General features: G+C 45.0%; 1 protein-coding gene across 1 annotated transcript in view; it reads left to right on the top strand.

Annotated features, from left to right (window-relative positions):
• Window positions 1–22,085, top strand: part of XRRA1 (X-ray radiation resistance associated 1) — a 54,957-nt gene that overhangs the window by 29,055 nt on the left and 3,817 nt on the right. Inside the window, exons 8-15 of the mRNA XM_090265472.1 lie at window positions 174–302; window positions 987–1,204; window positions 4,206–4,246; window positions 5,831–5,956; window positions 15,061–15,154; window positions 15,875–15,990; window positions 18,793–19,134; window positions 19,216–19,284. Of these exons, the coding sequence (XP_090121598.1) occupies window positions 174–302; window positions 987–1,204; window positions 4,206–4,246; window positions 5,831–5,956; window positions 15,061–15,154; window positions 15,875–15,990; window positions 18,793–19,134; window positions 19,216–19,284 (1,135 nt within the window). The remainder of the gene's footprint in view (window positions 1–173; window positions 303–986; window positions 1,205–4,205; window positions 4,247–5,830; window positions 5,957–15,060; window positions 15,155–15,874; window positions 15,991–18,792; window positions 19,135–19,215; window positions 19,285–22,085) is intronic.

The following is a 22,085-nucleotide window of genomic DNA, read 5'->3' as shown; positions in this document are numbered from 1 at the left end:
AGACACATGTGAGTGGGGCCGGGGGAGGGAACTACATATTCTGGTCCTTCTCTGAGGACCTCTCTTGGCCACTAGAGAAGTTTCCAAGCTGATTAGACCTCTTGATTGATTCCTTATCCTGGTGGAGTTTGTCCGATGCCCTTGCTCATTAACCAAGATCTTTACACTGACAGGGAGGCATCTGTGACATCGCTGACAAGCAAGAGGTACATCCTGAGGTTTCCAGCACTGGAGACACTGATGCTGGATGACAACAAGCTCTCCAATCCCAATTGCTTTGCCAGTCTGGCCGGGCTCAGGAGGTAAAGCCACAAGCCTCTCTCTGCAGGGCCCTCTATAACCCCCAGCCTGGCTCACACCCTGAGTGCTGCTCTGGAAGCCAGAAAGCCTGGGTTTAGATTCCAGCTCCACCACTTATCTCTGCCGTGTGGCTGTGGGTAAGTCATTACTTCCCTCTGAGCTTTATTTAGCTCAGCCATAAAAGTAGGGCACCAGTAAAGACATTTCTGATCATGTGACTGGATAAGAAGGCACAGAGGGAAAGCTAGGATGGGAGGAGATGTTACCAGAGACAGCATCCTGACCCTAAGAGAGGAGACAGAAAAAAAAAAAGAAAAAAGAGTTAGAATCAGAAAGATAAGTTTAACTGTGGTTGAAGTAATAAAAATGCTGTCACTTAAATGGTTAAGCTTTAGATCCCTGGAAAATTTACTTCGGATTCACCTACCATTTACTGAAGACTACTTTGTGCCAAGTCATTTACATTGTTTTATTTAATCTTCACAAGAACCTTGAAAGTTTAATAAATATTATCCCTGTTTTAGAGATAGGGATATTGAGGCCCAGAGAATAAGCCACTGTCTCAAAGTCACAGAAGAGGAGTAAGTGTCCAAGACTGATTCCATCTTCCTTCCCTAAAGTTGCTTGGTAATGCCCCTGAGGTATAATTATTGCTATAATTCTGTATTCACTTTCCTTAATTGAAGACTGAAGAAGTTAAGCCTGGACCAAAACAGGATTTTCCGGATCCCATACCTACAGCAGGTTCAGCTTCGTGACAAGTCAGGGGATTGGGTTGAAGGCAGGGGGAGTCCTTGGAAAGGGTCCCCATCCATGATGCAGCCCAAGTCATGGGTGTTTAAGGCCTCAGATGAGCAACCGGATTATACTGTACTACCCACAAAAAAGGATGATGACCGGACAGGTGAGTGATGCCCCTTGTTCCAGAGACTCTAGCCCTGTGGTGGGAGTAACCTTCCGAGAGTTTATTCTGAAAATCTGTGGCTCCCTGGGGAGCTGCTACACTTACACTTTTGTGCCTGAGGAGGGGGAGGTCTCACATAAATTATTTCAATGACTTCCTAACTAGTTCTCAGTTAAGATGCTTTCACAATCCAATTAAAAGGTGATTTAAAAAAAAAAATCTCAACAGGAAACTCAGAGGTAAGGCTTTCCAGTGATGGTTAATTCTGGGTGCACTCAGGTTCTGTCCATCCTTTTTCCTGCCATCCTTGGCCTGCTTGCTTGTCCTTGGAGGCTGGTCCCCACTGAGGTCTCAAGATGGCCGCCACAGTGCCAAGAATCACAGCCACATGGCAACATTCAGAAGCAGAAAAGCAAAGAAATGTCACCTGTATTACATATTCTGCTCCACTAATCTAGTTCTCTATTACTGTGCCATTACCACACTGCGTTTTTTAAAACATTTATTTCTAGAAATAACTTACATAGAGTAAAATATAGAAATGTTGTGTATAAGTTGAACTCTTACATATGTACACTTGATTACAATATAGACGTTTTCCAGCATCCTATGTGGTACCTTCCCAATCAGTGCCTTCTCCAAGAATAATCCCCATTCTGACTACTATCACCATAATGAGTTTTGCCTGATTTGGAAGTCATGTACAGTTGATTCTCGAACAACAACAGGCTTGGCTTAATGAACAGAAATTTATATCCATACAGTTCTGGAGGCTAGACATCTAAGATCAAGGTGTTGGCAGGTCTGGTTTCCACTGAGGTCTCTCTCCTTGGCGTATAGATGGCCACATCCTTGCTTTGTCCTCACAGGGTCATCCTTCTGTCTGTACTGTCTGTGTCCTAATCTCCTTCTCTTTTTATAGGAAGACCATTCATAATGGATTAGGGCCTTGCCCATCCTAATGACCTCATGGAACGTTAATTAACTCTTTAAAGTCTCTATCTCCAAATACAGTCACATTCTGAGATCCTGGGGTTAAGGCTTCAACACATGAATTTGTCAGGGATACAGTTGATCCCATAACAAGAAATATACCCAGTATTACCTTATGATTCATGCCTTTGGGTTCTCATTTAAAAAGTCACTGACTTTCTCACAGTCAGTCATAAAGATAGTTTCCTTTTGTGCTTTGCTTTTCATTTACATGTAGTAGATTTTTCTGACTTTCTGAAATATCCAATATCACTTAATTTTGTTATTATACTTGAAGGCTAGTTTGGTTGAATAGAGAATTCTGGCTTTAAATTATTTTTCCTTAACATCTTGACAATATTTCTCATTGCACACTAGATCTGTTGTTGCCAATGAGAAGTCTGATGCCAATCTGATTCTCATCTCTCTGCAGGAAACCAACTTTTGCTCTCTGGAATTTAATATATTCCTTTTATCCTTTGGAAATTTTACTAAGATGCGTCTACATGCACAACTCTTTTTGTTTATCCTGTGAGGGACTTTAAATGTTTTTTTCAATTAAAGATGTGGTTTTTCATCTGGGAGAAATTTTATTTTTTCCCCTTCCATTATCTTTGTCATCTCCATCTACAATTCCATCATATGGATCTACCTTCTAATCCTCTTTTCTGTTACACTTTATATTTCTCTGCCTTTTTGCAGTGCATTCTGAAAGAGTGTCTCAGCTTAGTCTTTGCTTTTATGGATTAGCTGTTCACCTAGGTCTTTTCATTCACCCAGCACATTTCTGAAGTCTTTTATTTGATACTCATATTTTAAATTCACAAAATTGTTAAAAAGCTTCTCTTCCCTGCTTTTGTTTTAGGAACAAAATAACTTTTCAAATTCCTCAGAGAATACGATTATTCTATTTTAAAGTTTTTATTCTTATTGTTAACTAAACTCTGTTGTGGTTTTTATTCAGATGCTAGTTCTTTTGTTTTTCTTATTTATTGACTTTGTTTCATAGTGTTAATTTTCCTCAAATATTAAGAGATTCTTAATTGCTCATCTTTTTGTTGAACAATCCCCATTCAGAACCTTCCGCTGCAGGCTGTGATACCTGGGGCTGCTTCCTGAGAGTGTGGGGAAGGGTGGGATGTGCTTTCTGGCAGAGTGCCACAGCTCATCCTTCTAGGTGGGCGGCTCTCTGCCTCCCCCGACCATCGCTCCTCAGCACCCACACCTGCGGCCGTGGCCCATACTCCTGCTAATTCCTACTTTGCCTCTTGCACAAAGCTTTCCCAAACTGCTTTCCAGCACCTCATCATGTGTGGTGTTCCACCCACATTATTGTTTACTCCATTTCATGTAACCTTTTTCAGGACAACATCATGAACATATGGAAGGGGTCTTGTTAGCTGGAGCAAAGGTGAGTGGTGCCTGCACAGGATGCAGTCCCAGCCAATGCTCTGATGTATTAGGTTGAATTCAGCTGTTACTGGCTCATCTCATTCTGACGGCCCCAAGAATAAAATCACCCTGCAGCCTCTTTCTTACCACTGTGCTGCTGGTGCCTCTTAGTCTTTCTCCTGAATTCACTGTCTTAACACATTCAGTTTCCACTAATATAACAAATAACATTTTCAAGTTCTCTGACATTGATTTGCCTTCTGATCGATACTGATTGCCCACTAGTTCCGAGGCTAGAAAGAGCTTGCATGTTGCAAAGTCAAAAAGAAGGTCAGTGCGGCTGAGATATAGCGAGTGAGGGGCACAGGGCAGCATGAGAAGGCAGACAGGGGCCTGGTCGGGCAGGACCTCAGAGGCTTTGACAGGGGGTTGGGTTTTATTTTGAGGCAGTGGGCTTATTACCTGACAGATGTCCCAGCCAGCTCTTTTTCCCAGTTAGCATGGGAGCTGAAGATCAGTGAGGACCCCCTGGTAGGAGTCACCCTGCTGTACACAGTGGGTGGCAGACCCAGACCCTGGCCCCTCTGGAACCCCTCCATCCCTCACCGTCCTTTGTTCTGGTTCCCTTTTGTTTCAGAGGTTGTGTTCTCATCATACCCTGGATTCTCAGCCTCAGAGGTAGGAGCTATGGGTTTTATTTGTGTCCTTGAGTTAGAACATTAATTTTATTTTATTTATTATTTATTTATTTATTTATATTTTATTTATCTGTTTTTAGAGAGAGGGGAAAGGAGAAAGAGAGGGAGAGAAACATCACTGTGTGGTTGCCTCTCACTTGCGCCCCCAATTGGGGACCTGACGTGCAACCTAGTCATGTGCCCTGACTGGGAATCAAACCAGTGACACTTGGCTCACAGGCCAATGCTCAATCCACTGAGCCACAGCAGCCAGGGGCTAGAACATTAATTTTAATAAACAAAAATAAACTAAGGGAGCCATGAGAGACAATTATACATATCACATTGAGGAAGCCAATTCGTTGATCAAATATTTCTCAAGTACCTATCACATGCTGGGCGCTGTGCTGGCCTATGGGATGCAAGTGGTGAACAAGACAGGCAGGTCCCTGACCTCCCGCAGCCCAGAGGCTGGCCTTCACTGTGCACAGAGACCACTCAGGAGGTTGAGGCTGCTGCCTCACGTGATCAGGCTGGCATGAAGTGAGGCTGCCACCAGGCTGGATTTCATTAGCTCCTAACAAGAGCCCTCAAAAGCGAGTGATCCTTGCCAAATATACCACCATCCAGGGTCTAATCTTGGCACCACTGGCTTAGACACTTTATCTTTGTTAGCCCAGAATACTAGTTCTTTTCTCAATGTAGACACTTACTACCCAAGCTCACAAAGATTGATGCACTAACTTAATGTTGACTTTTTCTTTTACAATATGCAGTACAACCATACATTAGTTAATGGAGCTGGGAACAGAATCTAGTTCATTTGAACCCAGGTATTAGCCCAACATCCAATTTCCTATGGTTCCATCTAATGCAAGGAATCAGTGAGAGAACTGAGTTAAACCTGGTTAATCCAGCAATTTCAGTTCTCTGTTTGCTCAAACATGTTGACCCCGAGGCAAGCTGGGTTGTACTGAGAGGCCACGACCCTGCAAGTTACCCAGAAGCACATCGTGCCACATTCAGGCACATGGCCTGCCTGAAGTAATTCAGGATATAGCTGTTGTTCCATCCTGGGATGTCGAGCCTCCACAGTAGGACGTGAGCTAACTCGTCAGACCAGGTGTTCACGGCTCAGGCTCTTCTCTGTCTTCCACTAGGAAAAGTCCCCTTAACAGTGCAAGTGACTCCCCTTTGTGCTCTGGAGAAATTTTAGCCCAACTGTATAGAAGGACAGTCCAGTTCAGGATAAGCTGCTGTAGCACAGACTGTGGGAGGTAAGGGGCAAAGAACCGCTGATGTCTACTCCAGTGCTGTGTTATCCTTTCGCCTCAGAGAACTTGAAACTGGAATTTTCGGTGCTGGAGAATTAGCTCACATGTGACCTCAGAGAAGTTGGAGCCCGAGTTCTCGGCCCTTGGAGGCATTTTCCTTTATGACCCCACATGTATGTTTCTGCCAAGCCTCTCTGCAAAGGTCATTCTTTCCACCACATGCCATAGGAGGCATCTGTTGGCCTTTGGCATCTTTCATCTTGTTTATCATCAAAGCACTTTAACTTTGATATTTTTTTTTCCCTTCTAAGATAACCAAGGTATGTGAGCTTCCTCCCATTTTTGAGATTCTTCCCGTGAAGTCACTAAAGGCCAGGAATCAGACGCTGGCCCCACCCTTCCCAGAGCTGAGGTACCTCAGCCTGGCCTACAACAAGGTGACTCTCTGCTTCTCTACCTATTTCCTCAGGGCACACATGGGAGGGTGGGAGCTCAGGAATCCTCAAGGTAGGGCAAATGGAGGGTGTGTAGGCTAAGGCAGGAGTCCATCCATTCCCTCACAGACATTTATTTAGCACTTACCATGTGTCAGGCTCTGTTTTAGGTACTGGGTATATAGCTGTGTAAAGAAAGATTGGGCCTCTGCCCTTATGGAGCTTGTCACCTACAGGGAAGACTAATACTGGCCAAATAATTACAATGTAAGCTTGTTTAGTGTTATGAAGAAATTCGCAGTGCTATAAAGAATATGAAGCGGGTGGAAGTGGGGGTGGGGGTTTCTAACCAAACATTTGGGATTAGGGAAGGTTCTGGAGAGAGCAGTGTTTAAGCTGAGACCTGAATCAATGAATTTAGTGAAGTGTAGAGTAAGGGTAGAGTGTGGAGAAATGTTCTAGCCTTAAGGGTACAGCAGATATAAAGTCCATAGGATAGATGTGACATGTTCTATGTTAATGTATTTTCCTGATATCCATGTCCTGTTTGAATTTCTGTAAACCCCACTAATGGAGCCCTACTCAAGTCTAAAATGCAGACATCTTTTAAGGTGCTCTGCTTACACATTCCTTCTAAGGCAAGCAGTTGGTACAGCTGAACTCCCAAGTGTTTCTTCTAAGAGTTTTATAATGTTAGCTCTGACATTTAGGTCTTTGACCTATTTTGAGTTAATCTTTATGGTGTGAAATGGGGGTTTTCTCAATACCACTTATTGGAAAGACTGTTCTTTCCCCATTGAATGAACTTCTCACTCTCTACAAAGTAGACTATAGATATATTCTGGGTCCCTCTTCCATTCTTGAAATTGGCAACTTGTGTTTTTTCTCATATTTTATTGATCCAAAATAATTAGAAGTTATCTCTTTTATTAAACTTTTAATTATTAAACTAGCTGCTGGTTTCACTGGATTTCTCTATTATTTGTCTCTTTTCCATTTTATTGACTTCTGATCAAACTTTATTTTTGTCCTACTCACAATGAATTTAATTTGCTCCTCTCTTTTTTCTTTTTTAACTTTATATGTTTTTATTTATTTATTTTTAGAGAGAGGGAAAGGGACAGAGAGAGGGAGAGAAACATCAATGTGTGGCTGCCTCTCTTGCGCCCCCAACTGGGGACCTGGTCTGCAACCCAGGCATGTGCCCTGACTGGGAATTGAACCTGAGACCCTTCAGTTTGCAGGCCAGCGCTCAGTCCACTGAGCCACATCAGCCAGGGTGAATTTGCTCCTCTTTTTCTAGTTTCCCAAGTATGCCATTGATTTAGACCTTTCTTCTTTTTAATATAAGCATATGAAATTAAATTTCTAAGCACTGTTTCAACTGCATCCTACAAATTGTGATCTGTGTTTTTATTTTCATTCAATTAAAATATTTAAAATTTTTGTTGTGATTTCTTCTTTGACCCATGGGTTGTTTAGAAATGAGTTAATTTCCAAATATATGGGGCTCTTTACATGTCTTATATTTGTTGATTTCCAATTTAATTCTGTTGTGGTCAGATAGCATAAACTGTAAGGTATTCGTTGTCTGAAATCTGTTTAAGCTTGTTTTATGGTCCACCCTATATTCTATCTTTGTGAACATTCCATTTAAGTTTTTTTAAAGTATATTTTATTATTATGCTGTTACAGTAGTCCCAATTTCTTTTCCCTCTGTGCCACTCTTCCCAGTACCCCTCTTCCCTCCAGCAATCCCACCCCACTTAGTTCATGTCCATGGGTCATGCATATAAGTTCTTTGGCTTCACCCTTTCCTATGTTATTCTTAACTTCCCCTTGTCTATTTTGTACCAATTGATTATGCTTCTTAGTCCCTTCACCATTTCCCCATTTCTCCCCCTACCCCTCCCAGCTGATAACCCTCCAAATGATCCCCATACCTATGATTCTGTTCCTATTCTGGTTTGCTTAGTTGGATTTTGTTTTTATTTTTTAGATTCAGTTGTTGATGGTTGTGAGTTTGTTGTCATTTTAGTGTTCATAGTTTTGATCTTCTTTTTCTTAAATAAGTCCCTTTAACATTTCATATAATAGTGGCTTGGTGATAATGAACTCCTTCAGCTTCACCTTGTCTGGGAAGCACTTCATCTGCCCCTCCATTCTAAATGATAGCCTTGCTAGGTAGAGTAATCTTGGTTGTAGGTGCTTGCTTTTCATCACATTGGATACTTCTTGCCAGTCCCTTCTTGTATGCAAAGCTTCTTTTGAGAAATCAGCTGATAGTCTTATAGGCACCCCTTTGTAGGTAACTCTATTCTTTTCTCTTGCTGCTTTTAAGATTCTCTCTTTATCTTTTACCTTTGGCATTTTAATGATGATGTGTCTTAGTGTTGTCCTCCTTGGGTCTAGCTTGTTTGGGACTCTGTGCTTCCTGGAGTTGTATGTCTATTTCCTTTGCCAAATTTGGGAAGTTTTCCTTCATTATTTTTTCACAGAAGCTTTCAATTTCTTGTTCTTCCTCTTCTCCTTCTGGCATCCCTATGATGTTGGCACATTTAAAGTTGTCCCAGAGGTTCCTAAGCCTCTCCTCAGTTTTTTCAATTCTTGTTTCCTCACTCTGTACTGATTGACTGTTTTTTTCTTCCTTATATTTCAAATCATTGATCTGAACCCCCATTTCCTTCCCTTCACCATTGGTTTTGTGTGGATTTTCCTTTGTTTCATTTAGCATAGCCTTCACTTCTTCCCTTATGCATTTGCTGTACTCAAGCATATGTGTCAAGCCTGTGAGCATCTTTATCACCAGTGTTTTGAATCCTGCATCTCTTAGGTTGGCTCTCTCCTTGTCTGTTAGGTTGGCTATCTCCTCGTCGCTTAGTTCTCCCTCTGGAACCTTGATCTGTTCCCTCTTCTGGGCCATACTTCTCTGCCTCCTCATCTTGACAGGCTCCTGAGTTTGTTTGCCTCTGTGTCTTAGGTAGAGTTGTTGCTCCTGTTATGTTGTAAGGGGCAGAGCCTTAGGTATTTGTCAGTACAGGGCAACCTGTTTCACCATGTTGTATCACTGTATACGGGGGAGGGGTCCGAGAGGGAACAATGCTGTTTTCTCAGCACTTGCCCCTTTTCCAGGCACTTTTCCCACTTTCGTATGGGTCTGGCATCTCTCTAGCTGTTACCCTGGCTGTTGTTTCCAGAGTGGGTGGGTCTTCGGACATCCTAGGCCCATGGGGGCCCTTTAAACAAGCGGACTCTGCTGAGAGACCAGCAGTTTCTTCCTCTGCCCCAACCCCCAGTGGTTTGCACAGTGAGAAGCAATGAGGCTTTCTTTTTCCCAGCGCTGGAACCATGAGCTGCGCGGTCTGGTCTGGTGCTGGGAATGATCCTCAAGTGTCCCTCCCCACTTTTTAAAACATGTGACTGCACCTTCCACCAGCCTGCCACTGCCACCACCACCACCGCCGCTGCCACACCGAGTCCTCTCCGTCCCGGCTCCGCCCCTCCTACCTGTCTGGATGAGTATTTCTTCTTTATATTTTTGTTTGTTGGACTTCCATGCAGCTTGATTTTTCTGAAATTTCTGGTTGTCTCTAGTTTTGAGATTGTTGTATTCCTTCTTAGTTGTGGAGGGGGACCCAGTGTGTCTGTCTAGGCCTCCATCTTGGCCGCAAGTCTCCCCTTGTGAGTATTCTGCAGTTTGGGGGATAATGATCTGTAAATATCAATGAAGTTCAGGTGTTTGGCAGTGTCACTCAGATCTTTTTTGTACCATTGTTTTGTCTAGTTTTTCTCTCAGTTACTGAGAGCCGTGTGTTAAAATATTCATTCATGATTGTAGATTTTTTTTCTCCCTTTAGTTTTGTCAGTTTTTGCTGCATGTGTTTGAAGCTCTACTATCAGATACATACACATTTAGGATTTTTATATCTACCTGATGTGTTGATTCTTTCATTATTATGACTGTCACCCTTTGCCTCTAATAATACTCCTTGCCTTTTGTTTGTTTGTTTCATTTTAATATAGATACACAGTATACTCTTACATGGTATATCTCTTTCTATCCTTTTACCTTCAACTGATTTGTAGCTTTATATTTAAAGTACTTCTCTTTGAGACAGCATATAGCTGGTTCTTGCTGGGGTGCCAGAGCATTTATCTGTGCTTCTGCTCTACCCTCAGCTGGCGGCCTTCCCTGGGTTCCACACCTGAGGGCTTTATCTCCACACTCTTGTTCATTCCCCCATCAATGGGCTTTTTTTGCTTATTACTTAATGCTGGCTAGTTTGTTGGTAGCAGGGCCAAAAGGAGAGTACAACTCCAGTCTCCAGTAGGCCCTGGGTTCCTGTGTCTCAAGAATGAGCCTTTCTCCGTGATCCTACTACAGAGTTTGCTGACCTTCCCCAGCAGCTTAAGCCTTTTGTTTCCTAGGGAGAAGGGTTGGCAAGAATTCTTGCCTTTCCTGCAGTGCCAGCTGCTCACTCCTCCAGGCCTACAGCCTGAGGAAGGCATTCTCCAGCCTCCCTTCCTGTGCACACAAGTGGGTGTGAATTCCCCTTGTGTCTGCAGCCTCTTCTCTTACTCTAGCCCACACTTGGCCTTTAGCAATTATTTAAAACTTTTAGCTGATTTCTTCTTAAATGCTCATGTGGTGAGCCAGTGTCTGTGTTCCATGTCTCCTTGGAGGAGTCTATCCAACTTTAGCTTTCAGGCCACTTGATTGCCCTGAGGCCTTAGCTCTCTGTTGAACTCAAGAAAAGTGATGATGTAAGTTATTCAGTTTTTTTATTATATTTTATTGATTATGCTATTACAGTTGTCCTGATTTCCCCCATTGCCCCTCTCTACCTGGCATGCCCCCCACTCCCTCAGGCGATCCCCCCACCATTGTTCATGTCCATGGGTCATGTGTACAAGTTCTTTGGCTGCTCCATTTCCTATACTGTACTTACATCCCCATGGCTGTTCTGTAACTACCTGTTTGTGCTTCTTAATCCCTCACCTCTTCACCCATTCCCTGATACCCTCTCCCATCGGACAACCATCAAAACACTCTCCATGTTCATGATTCTGTCTCTTTTCTTCTTGTTTGCTTAGTTTGTCTTTTAGATTCCATTGTTGATAGATATGCATGTTTGCCATTTTATTGTTCAGAACTTTGATCTTCTTTTTCTTAAATAAGTCCCTTTAACATTTCATATGATAATGGTTTAGTAATGATGAACTCTTTCAGCTTCCTCTTGTCTGGGAAGCTCTTGACCTGACCTTTGATTTAAATTGTAGCTTTGCAGGGTAGAGTAATCTTGGTTGTAGGTCTTGTTTTTCATCACTTTGAGTATTTCATTTCACTCCCTTCTGGCCTGCAAAATTTCTGTTGAGAAATCCACTGACAGTCTTGTGGAAGCTCCCTCAAAGGAAACAAACTGATTTTCTCTTGATGCTTTTTAAGATTCTCTCTTTGCCTTTAACCTTTGGCTTTTTATTTATGATGTGTCTTAGTGTGGGTGTCTTTGGGTTCATCTTGTTTGGGACTCTCTGCACTTGTATGTCTATTTCCTTCACCAAGTTAGGCAAATTATCTGTCATTATTTTTTCACATAGGTTTCTAGTTTCTCTCTCTCTCTCTTCTCCTTCTGGCACCCCTATGATGTGAATCTTGGAACACTTGAAGTTGCCCCAGATGCTCCTTACACTATCAGTGTAAGCCACCATCTTGACTGGAACCACCACTTTCACTCAACCTTTAATAATATTTACTTATTTCATAAATTTGACATATTAAGTTATATTCCCTTAACCCAATGAAATTGGGTAGAAATTTCTTTCTTTTTTTTTTTTTAGTTTTTTTGTTTGTTTTTCCATTACAGTTGTCTCACTTTTTTCCCCCTCTTGCTTCCCTGTACCCTGCCCCTCCCTTCCCCCACATTCGAAATTGGGTAGAAATTTCAAGTTGTCATTGCTACCTGAATTTATTTCTAGGAGCACTCAATTCACCTTGTAGGGAACAAGCTAGCCTGATGGCCAAATTCTTCTTACTACATCAGCCAGAGCCTTAAGCCATATCTTTCAGCTGGGACTTAATATCAGAGAAAATTTGTACACAACCCTTGGTATCTTTCAACTCTTTACCAATTTTAATTGTATCTTTCTTCAATTTTTTTAGCCACCTGACTTGGATGGATGGAATTTTGCATCCTGGCAAAATTAAATATTCCACCCCCCCATTCTGTTTGACTGCTTCTTGACCCGCTGATTTGCATACAAGAGACTGTACCCTATTTAACCATCATTATATATAGTGATTTATCAACACATATTAGGCTTCTTTGTAAGTTCATCCTCCCTCCTTCCCTTTCTAGCATCTAGATAAGAAGCAAGCAAACTTCTCTGTAAAGGGCCAGAAAGTAAATGTATTACTCTGTCACAGCTCCTCAACTCTGCTCTTATCGCACAGAAGGCAATACGTAAATGAATGGGCACGGCGGCGTTCTAATGAAACTTTACTAAATAGATGGGGACCCAGATTTAGCCTATGGGCTGTATCTGCTGACCCTGGTTTTTGTACAGCCTTCAAGCTAAGAATGATCCTTACATTTTTAAATGGTTGTAAAAAAAAAGCAAAAGAAGGATAACACTTCATGTCACATTAAAATTATATGAAACTCAAATTTCAGAGTACATAAGTAAAGTTTTGTTGGAAAAGAGCCACCATACTTATTTGTGTATGAGTTGTCTATGGCAGCTTTTGTGCTACAACAGCACAGTTGAATACTTACGACAGAGACTGTATGGCCTGGAAAGCCTAAAACGTTTATTACCTGGCCCTTGCCCAAAAAGTTCTGCCAACCCCTGGTCTAGATGATCAGAGCCCACTCCTCGTTCCTTTTCTTCACTCACTCTGTACTCTCTCCCTAGGGATGGCTTCACCTACCCATTGGCCCATGAACAGTGACTCACAAATGTATCTCCAATATGGACCACTGCCCCCTCCTCCCGTGTACCCACTGCCTACATGAATCTCTACTTGGAGATTTCAAAGGTACCTCCAAAGTACATGAATCCAAAGTGAATTAATGAACTTTCCCTTCAAATCTGATGTCCTTTCGTTGTTCCATACCTTAGGGAAGAACTCCATCACCCACCCAGTTACTCAAATCAAAGCCTGGTTGTCATCCTTGATATTTGTCTCTCCCTTACATCGCTCCTCCCCACCCATATCTCCCCCATTAGCAGGTCTTATCAAATTTAGGTCCTAATAGGTTCCCCAAGGACCAAAATCTTTAACTAGCTTTAGTCTGGCCCATACTTGCACCACCAGCCTCATTTTGCAAGAAGCACCCTTTTTCTCTGCTTTAGACGCCCTATTCTTCTTTAAGTCCCTCCAATAGGCGTTTCTCCCCCTTGCTGTTAGGACTCTCACACATTGTTCTCCGTGCATGGAACACTTCACTCTGTGTTAATTAGAGTAAGTAATACTAGCTGCTGTGATAAACTTTAAAATCTCAATGACTTGACACAATAAAAGGTAATTTCTTGCTTTTATAAAATTCACTATGGATATTTCTGGTGGTCTTCTACATGATCATTCAGAGACCCAGATCCCTTCTGGCTATGACTTGGACATCCTGTAGGGCCTTAAGGGTCGTTTATTGGATCCCATGCATCTGGTGGTTAGGAGGTTGAGAGATATAGAGGATCATGCAGGGGGTTTTGAGTGGACTATGCATGGAAATGGCATTTATCACTTCCACAAGATTGCATTGGCTATAACTGAGTCATATGACCACGTCCACATCTGGCTGCCTGGGAAGCAAGAAGATACTGAGTCTAGCTGTGCGCCCAGCAAGTAGAGGAAATGGTTTTGGTTAATATGGAGGTTTCTCTGCCACATACTGCATCCCCCACTGCATTCACTAATTACCTCCTCCCATCCTTCAGATCTCAGAAACACCTTATCTCCTGACAAGGTCAGATCACCCCAGTACTTCATGTACCTCTCTTTTATAGCACTAATCATAGTTGTAAATTGACTCTCCTTTATGTTATGGTTTCTTCCATGCCAGGCAGTTCTCTGTGAGGATGGGAGTTCATCTGTTTTACTCAGTTCCAACCTAGTGCTTGGCACATGTAGGCATTTAGTAAACATTTGGTTGAATGAACAAAAATGAAAGACCATGACTAGGTTAATTGCCCATTGGGCATGCTACCCAGTGAAGCTCCAGAGGAAGCCAAACTGAAGTGCCCTCCTCCTTCCAGCCCTCAGACCTCAGCGCCTTCTGTGGGTCCCGAATCTGACCCAACAGCTTTCAGTGTTTCCAGGCATCTAAAGAGTCACTGCCCTACTTCTGGCTTCTGAGATACTGACCGTCTCTGATAGACACCCTCCCCACAGTTGTCCCCAAATGTTTCAGCCACTCTGCTCAACAAGGATTGTGTATTTTTTGCCCTTCAGAAGCTGGCCTCACAGGGATGGAGTGGCCTCTAGTCCCCAGATAACCACGAGGTCTCCCTTACCATGGGCTCTGCCTATCCCTTAGATAGGTGGGTTCCCCTGACGTCCTGTCCCTGTCCCTCCCCAGACCAGTGCCCAGGACAGACCCTGTGAAACAGACCATTAGGGGAGCTGCTGACAAACTGACAGGTGTGTAGAGGTTGCATTGAGGAAGGCGAAGTGTCAGACACATTGTACCCTGAAGTCAAAGTTAATACCCTGCCTCCCTTCCAGACTCCTTGCAAGACAAGTGCTACATATGTTAGTTGTTTTTGTTGCTGTTGTTACCAACATCCTCAATACTTGGGTAGGCTCCATAACCAGTACGGAGAAGGGAGAAAAATGCGTAACTTTCAAGCATGAAAGAGTGATGGTGGAATTTTGGACAGGAGGAGCAAGGTGTCCTGGGGGTGAGCAGGTGAAATTGCAGGGAAAAGAGGCTGCCCAGCAAGAATCCAGTCCACGGCAGCATCCCTTCCCCAGCCCCACCCCAGGCCTAGAGGGCAGGTAGCCCTGCAGTGCGGGCCCTGAGGTGCTCGGGCAGAGGCGAGGGGCGCTGTTGACCTATCGCTCTCCCCTGGGCGCTGTTGACCTGTCGCTCTCCCCTGCATGCTCGCAGATTGGGAAGGAAGACGCCATCCTGCCAGCAGCTCTCTTCCCATCTCTCTGTGAGCTCGTCTTTCATAACAACCCTCTGGTGGCCCACAGAAAAGGTATGGTTCCTGCAAAGCTGCCCGCCCCCAACCCAGTGTCCAGGAAGCAGTGTGGGGACCCTCATTCCTACCTCCTCGATGCCAAGCCCTGGGCTCTGCTTTCCATTGTGGGTGGACAAAGGGGATGGAGGAAACAACAGACACCCACTCATCTCGACAGCAGCCCTGTGAGGCCGGCATTACTGTCCTGTGCACAGCGGAGGAAACTGAACCAGGGAGGTCCATGGTCTGCCCAAGGTCACACAGCAAGAAAGAGCATAGCCGAGAATAGAATACAGAATTATCTAGATCCTGCATGAGCTATTTAGGCAACACCCTGCTTTGTGCAACAAGTCTGTTGTGACCTCATGTACCAGCTGAGAAGGTGAGGGCTGTCCCAGCCCTGGGTGCACTGAATGCAGAGGCTGCCATGTTGGCAGCGGAATCCACTGTCCAAGATGAAGCAGCTGAAGGCATTTTAGACTCCTGGGCTCTGGAGAGACACCAGCAAAGTTCTAATCCTTGCCCCACACTATCTTTGTTGCATTGGGCAAATTCCTAACTTCTCTGTGCCTCAGTTTCCTCACCTATTGAATGGGACTATGGGTACCTACTTCCTAGGGCTGGTATGAGTGTTAAGTAAGTTAACATCTGTACAGTAATTTGAAGAGTGCCTGGCCCATAGTAAGCCCCCAGTAAATGTTAGCTAACCGTAATCTTATTTTCCCATCACGGCTCCAGGGGTCCCTCCACTGCTAAAAAGCTTCCTCCAGGAGCGGCTGGGGATCCGCTTAATTCGAAGAAAGACAGTGAAGGCTAAGCATCATGTTTCGATACCCCAGAAGGCCTCACGGAAGGTAAGGCTTGCAAGGCAGGAACCCCAACTCCAGGGGGAGTGGAGCCTACGTCAGTGCCCGTGGACTAGCCTGGCGCCGGGGCTGCGCTCTCCCACCACACAGTAGTGCCTTCTCCTGTCCTTGCTCTGTTAACACAGATAGACCCAGGAGGGATGAGACAGTCAGAGAGACCCAAAAGGCAGTGTCAGCAGGAGCCTTGCAGGTCATTGAGTCTGACCCCCTAATTTTACAGAGAAACTGACGCCCAGAGAAAGAGCTATGAAGATGAGGGGAGCATTGGAAGAGCCAGGATGAGCCTGGCCCCATCATTTTCCATAGCTGTCTGAACCTGGGCGAGAGTTTCACTCTCTGAGCTTCAGCTTCTCTACTCTGAAACCTCTCCGAGAGGCTGAGAGGGTTGGGTGAAGCAACAGATGTGAATATATATTATAAATTACCAAACCCAGACAAGTACATGTTATAGTCACCTAGGCAACCACGAGGGCTGTGCCAGGCCTAGAATACACATCTCCCACCTGAATCTTAAGATATATTTCCTCATGTTGAGAGCAGCCAGCTACCTCTGGACCCTCCACAGCCAGTGCTCTTAGACTTGCCTTCTGGGATGCCATAAAATAAGTTAAATCCTTCTTTCATCTGATAAAATTCAGACATTTCTGTGAAATGCTCCTCCCTTCTGAACTTTAGTCTTCCTGGTTTGTTTTTGGTACCAAAAGTTAAGTACAGCTTTTCCCTTGCTACCTGCTCTACAGCCTGCCTCTTTCCAATCAAGTTCTTTCTTGCCTGGAGCCCTCATAGGACCAGAGCAGCATTTAAAACCAGAAAAAGACAGACATTCAAAGGGTTTCCATCCTCCTCCTCTTGTCTGTTGCCTCCTCTAAGGATCCTACTACCTCCCTTCCCATCAGCAGCTGGGAAGGGCGGAATCAGAGTGAGCCAGAGACCAAGTCCACAACCCTCTCTCCCATGTGCTGAGCACCCACACCCAGGGCCTGCTGAGCACTGGCACATGTGCTACCCCACAGTCCTCACAGCAGACAAGGAAGAAGGCTCAGAGAGGTAAAATAACATGCTTGTTCAAAGTTAGTGTTCAGGTCCAGGAGAACCTCTGGGGTTCTGACTGATAGAGGAGAAACACAAATCCAGTGGCCAATGAGAAGAAAATCCAGTCTTTGTAAATCTAGGCAAACACCAGCTAACCTCGAGTGCAGACTCAACTGGAGAACATGGCTAGGCCTTCAGCCCCAGTGTGCTCAGAAATGGCCTGATGTATGCAGCAGACTCTGGGTCTTAGTCACCTACATGGACAGACTGCCAGCCCTCCCCCAGGCCTAGGCAGGAACAGAGCTGGGAGGAATGGGAAACCTGCCAGAGCAGGCCCGACCCCACCCAGCACGTAGCCCAGAAGGTATGTGAGCCCTGTGTGTGAGAACACAAATGGAAGAGGAAATAGTCTGCCCTTGATGCTGGCCAGTCCAGCTCACCAGGGACAGAGGGCCCAGTGACTGTTGACCTCTGGCCAGTTAGGTTATCCAGTCTTTCCTTGAGAAGGAGCTAGGAAGGTGGAGGAGGACCAAAGGGCGTGTCTCCCCCACCCCCACCCCAGAACTCCAGCACAGACCTGTGAGAGGCAGGAATAAGGAACAGTTGCCCCTTCCCCTCCAGCAAGAAAAGATAACACTTGGTGTGTTGGACGCTGCAGCGCGGGTTCAGGAAAAAAGACTCCAGGGTCCCTAGGCTTCAAGTCTAAACACTCAAGTTTTACATATTTTCAAAAAGGAAATATTGTTTATGAAACAGCCATCCCTCATACTTTTCAGTGTGTTAGGTCCATTTGCAGGCACCATCTCACTTGGGAGAACTCTGCAATATAGGCAGGACAGGGACCATTCTCCCACTTCACGAGAAGGACATGGGAGCTCAAAGGACAGAGCTGCATTCCAGCCCATGTTTTTCTAACAACAGTGCTTAGGACCTTCCACTCACTACACTGTCTGCCAAAGTGTAGATATAAGTGGACCAAATACCTTTGACGAAGAATAAAATCAGCCCACCATGCACTTGGGAGAGGAGGAAGAACCAAGTCCGGCTGAGGGAGACTGAGCGCATGGCTCCCTCCTGGCAGCTCAGACAGAGGAGAAGAGGGGAAGGATGACAGGCTTTTGCTAATTTAAGGAAGCTAAGCAGTTCAACAGGAAAGAAGTTATTTCCTTGGTCCTGAACCCTGAGAGAGATTTACCTTATGGGTCTTTATATAAGGAGCAGGGACCAGCATCCTGAATGGGCCAGGGTTGGGGGGCCGGGGGGGGGGGGGGCTGGCTCGTGCTGCTGCCTTCCAGAAAATGCAGGCCCATTGCCCCCATGCCCTCCCAGGAGTCCCTGAGGACAGTCAAGGTCATTGTGTTAAACCTATAATAGAGGAACAAGGCTACTGAGGGCCAGAGTGATGTGGCCAGGGGCTTAGAATGAGGCCTGGAGCCCAGGACAGGACTTGGATAGCTAGGCTTTGCCACTGAATAACTGTGACATTGCACAAGTCATTTACCTCTCTGAGCCCATTTTCCCATCTATGAAATGAGGATAAGTATTTACTGGGTAGTCTTGAGGTATAAACAAAACAACATTTGTCATGCATAGGTTACATTGCAGGTGCCCAGTTAAGTGTGATTTTGCTCCCTTCCATCCCCTGTGAGTCCTTACCCAGTGCTCTGATCACTATACCAGTTGGCCTTAGGTAGATGAAGTCCAGAAGGAGACAGTCCAATTAGGAAGCAAACCAACCCAGCCCTTCTCCCATGACAGGTGAAAATGCATGTCCCGAAGATGCTGAAGCAGCCTCTGATTCTCCATCACCTTCCTGCAACCACTGCCAAGTCTCCGTCAAAGGAGCTGTCAGAGTCACAGGTGGCTGAAGTGCTGCCCATTTCCAAGGACACTGCTCTGAAGCCAGAGATGCCCATCGAGGGCCTGGAGGGCCGTTTGCTGCACCGCCGGCCCTTCGTGCCTCTTCCTCCCATCTGCTCCAACTCCACTGTGCATAGTGAAGAGACCACATCTCCCCAGAGCGACACTGCTGCCCACCTTGGCCTGGAGCACCCATCAGATGAGGACACCAAGAGCACAGAGTCTGTCTTCTTGACACAGGTGCCTAGGTTCACCTGCCCCTGCCCACTGGATCCCGGCTCCCCTAAACGGTGCAGCCCTTATATAGCTGGACTTCTGTAGATCACTGGAAGCGAGCACATGGCAGGTCTGGAAGTCCCTTCTAGGAGATGCACCAATCCGTGGCTACTGGTAGGGACCCCTGTGACAAGTCCTGGTCCTGTGGTACAGACAACAGCCAGGGTCTGACTTGGTGTGATCCTTTTTTTTTTTTTTTAATGTTTTATTGATTTTGCTGTTACAGTTGTCCCAATTTCCCTTCCCTCTGATCCCCTCTACCTGGTGGCCCCCCTCCCTCCAGTTGTCCCCCCCTTTTAGTCCATGTCCATTGGTTGTGCATATAGTTCTTCTGAACCTCTTCCTATCTATTCCATTCCCTCCTACTAAGCTTCTTAATTCCTGTACCATCTCCCTCCCTCTCCCTCTTCCCCCTCCCTGCTGACCTCCCCCCAGTGTGTTCCCCATACCTATAGTTCTCTTTCTACTCTCGTTGCCTATTTAGTTTGCCTTTGTTTCGATTCCCTAGCTTCTGTTGTTGGTTCTTGTGATGCAGTTTTCATTTTAATGTTCATAGTTTTGATCCTCCTACTTCTAAACCAGTCCCTTTAACATCTCATATAATAGTGGTTTGGATCTAATGAACTCCTTCAGTATTATTTTGTCCTGGAAGCACTTTCTCTGCCCTTCTATTCTGAATGACGGTTTTGCTGGATAGAGTATTCGTGGCTGTAGGTTTCTGATTTTCACTACTTTGGATATTTCTTGCCAGTCCCTTCTTGCCTGCAGGGTCTCCCTTGAGAAATCAGCTGATAGTCTTATTGGGACTCCTTTGTACATAATTCTTTTCTTCTCTCTTGCTACTTTTAAGATTCTCTCTTTATCTTTAATTTTTGACAATTTGATTATAATGTGTCTTGGTGTGGTTCTCCCTGGGTCCAGTTTTTCTGGAACTCTCTGTGCTTCCTGGACCTGTAAGTCTATTTCCTTCCCCAAGTTTGGGAAGTTCTGCTTCATTATTTTTTCACATAATTTTTCAATTTCTAGTTCTTCTTCTTCGCCTTCTGGCAATCCTGTAATCCAAATGTTCGGTCTCTTATAGCTGTCCCAGGGGTTTCTGATCCTCTCCTCACTTATTTTTTGTTTCCTCTTTCTGCACTGATTGACTGTTTGTTCCTTCCCTATGTTCCGGTTTGTTGATTTGATCTCTGGATTTTACTTCCTCACCACTTGTCTCATATGTGTTTTCATTTGTTTCAGTATGAGTGGCTTTCATTTCTTCCCTGTCTTGTTCCAAATCTTTTGTTAATTCTCTAAGCCACCTTATAACAATAGCTCTGAACTGAGCCTCTAAAAGGTTTCCTATTTGTTCATCTGTCAGACTTCTCATCTGTAGCCTGGTGAGCTGCGTCACCAGGATTTCAATTGCTGTCTGCTTCATTTTGACAGATTTGTGTTTTGCTTTGCTTCCTGGGCAGGCTGTAGGGGGCAGAGCCCCATGTACTCATCACTACCCGGGACCGCCAGCAATCTGCAACCTTTTTCACTGCACTGTGGTGCTTTGTGTGGGGGCGGGGTCCAAGATGGATTCCTGCCATTATTCTCCACTGGGAGACCAGGATCCATCCCCCTGCCCTCTGGGCCTCTCCATCCGAGGCAATGGGGGGGCTGCCTTTCCCAGTGTTGGGGTTGCGAGCTGCCAGGACTAGACTGCAGCCAGGATTGCTCCCCCTGACGCTCTCCCCGCTGCTACCACAAGCAGCACTGCCCGACCTTTCCGTTCCAGTTCCGATTTCGCCCCTACTACCCGTCCAGACGAGCACCGCTGATTTATAAACCTCATACATTGGGCTTCCATGTAGTTTTATTTTCTGGAATTTCTGGTTATCTTTTGTTTTGAGGTAGTTGTATTCCTTTCTAGTTGTAAAGGGAGACCAAGCGTGTCTGTCTAAGCCTTCATTTTGGCCGGAAGTCTGGGTGTGGTTCTTACCAGTTTTTAGGATGGGTTGCTGTTGCTTCTGCCTATCTGCTAATGTCACCTCTCTTCTGATGCTACCTCTGAATCCTGGGAATACAAATGGATGGGACATGGTCCTGCCCTTGAGATGTCCTTAGTCTAATGGGCAAGATGGACAGGAACAATGCACACAGTCAGGGCTGAGAGTGAGAAACCCAGGAGCTGCAAGCCCAGAGGAAGGGGGTGTGCCTCTGCCACAGACCAGGAGGGCAGGCTTCCTGGAAGAGGTTCAAATGAGAGAGCTTTGCAGGCTGAGTAGGAGTTAACAAGGTAGGGCATGGGCAGCAAGTGCGTTCTGGGCAGAGTGAAGAGCATGAAGCAGGACACAGAGGAAGGAAGTTAAAGTGGTGTGTGCAGGAGCCACAGATGGTTCCGTGTCAGTGCAACATGGGTGACTCACAGGAAAAGGGAAATATAAAGCTAAAGGAGTTGGCAAGGTCCCCTTAAACTTTTTTTAAGTATATTTTGTTGATTATGCTGTTACAGTTGTCTCAATTTCTTTTCCCTTTGCTCCCCTCTGCCCAGTACCCCGCTTCCCTCCAGCAATCCCACCCCCCCTTAGTTCATGTCCATGGGTCGTGCATTTAATTTCTTTGGCTTCACCCTTTCCTATATTATTCATAACTTCCCCTATTTTGTACCAACCAATTATGCTTCTTAATCCCTGCACCATTTCCCATTTCTTCCTCTTCCCCCTCCCAGCTGATAACCCTCCAAATGATCCCCTTACCTATGATTCTGTTCTGGTTGTTTGCTTAGTTTGTTTTTATTTGTTAGATCCTATTGTTGATAGTTGTGTTTGTTGTCATTTTAATGTTCATAGCTTTGATCCTCTTTTTCTTAAATAAGTCCCTTTAACATTTCATATAATAATGTCTTGGTGATAAGGAACTCCCTTAGCTTTACCTTGTCTGGGAAG

The sequence above is a fragment of the Furipterus horrens genome, unplaced genomic scaffold, assembly GCF_987537825.1.
Source record: "Furipterus horrens unplaced genomic scaffold, mFurHor1.1.pri manual_scaffold_2, whole genome shotgun sequence".
NCBI classification, from domain to species: domain Eukaryota; kingdom Metazoa; phylum Chordata; class Mammalia; order Chiroptera; family Furipteridae; genus Furipterus; species Furipterus horrens.
The sequence above is the reverse complement of the archived record's forward strand: the minus strand, read 5'-3'. Positions and strand labels throughout refer to the sequence as shown.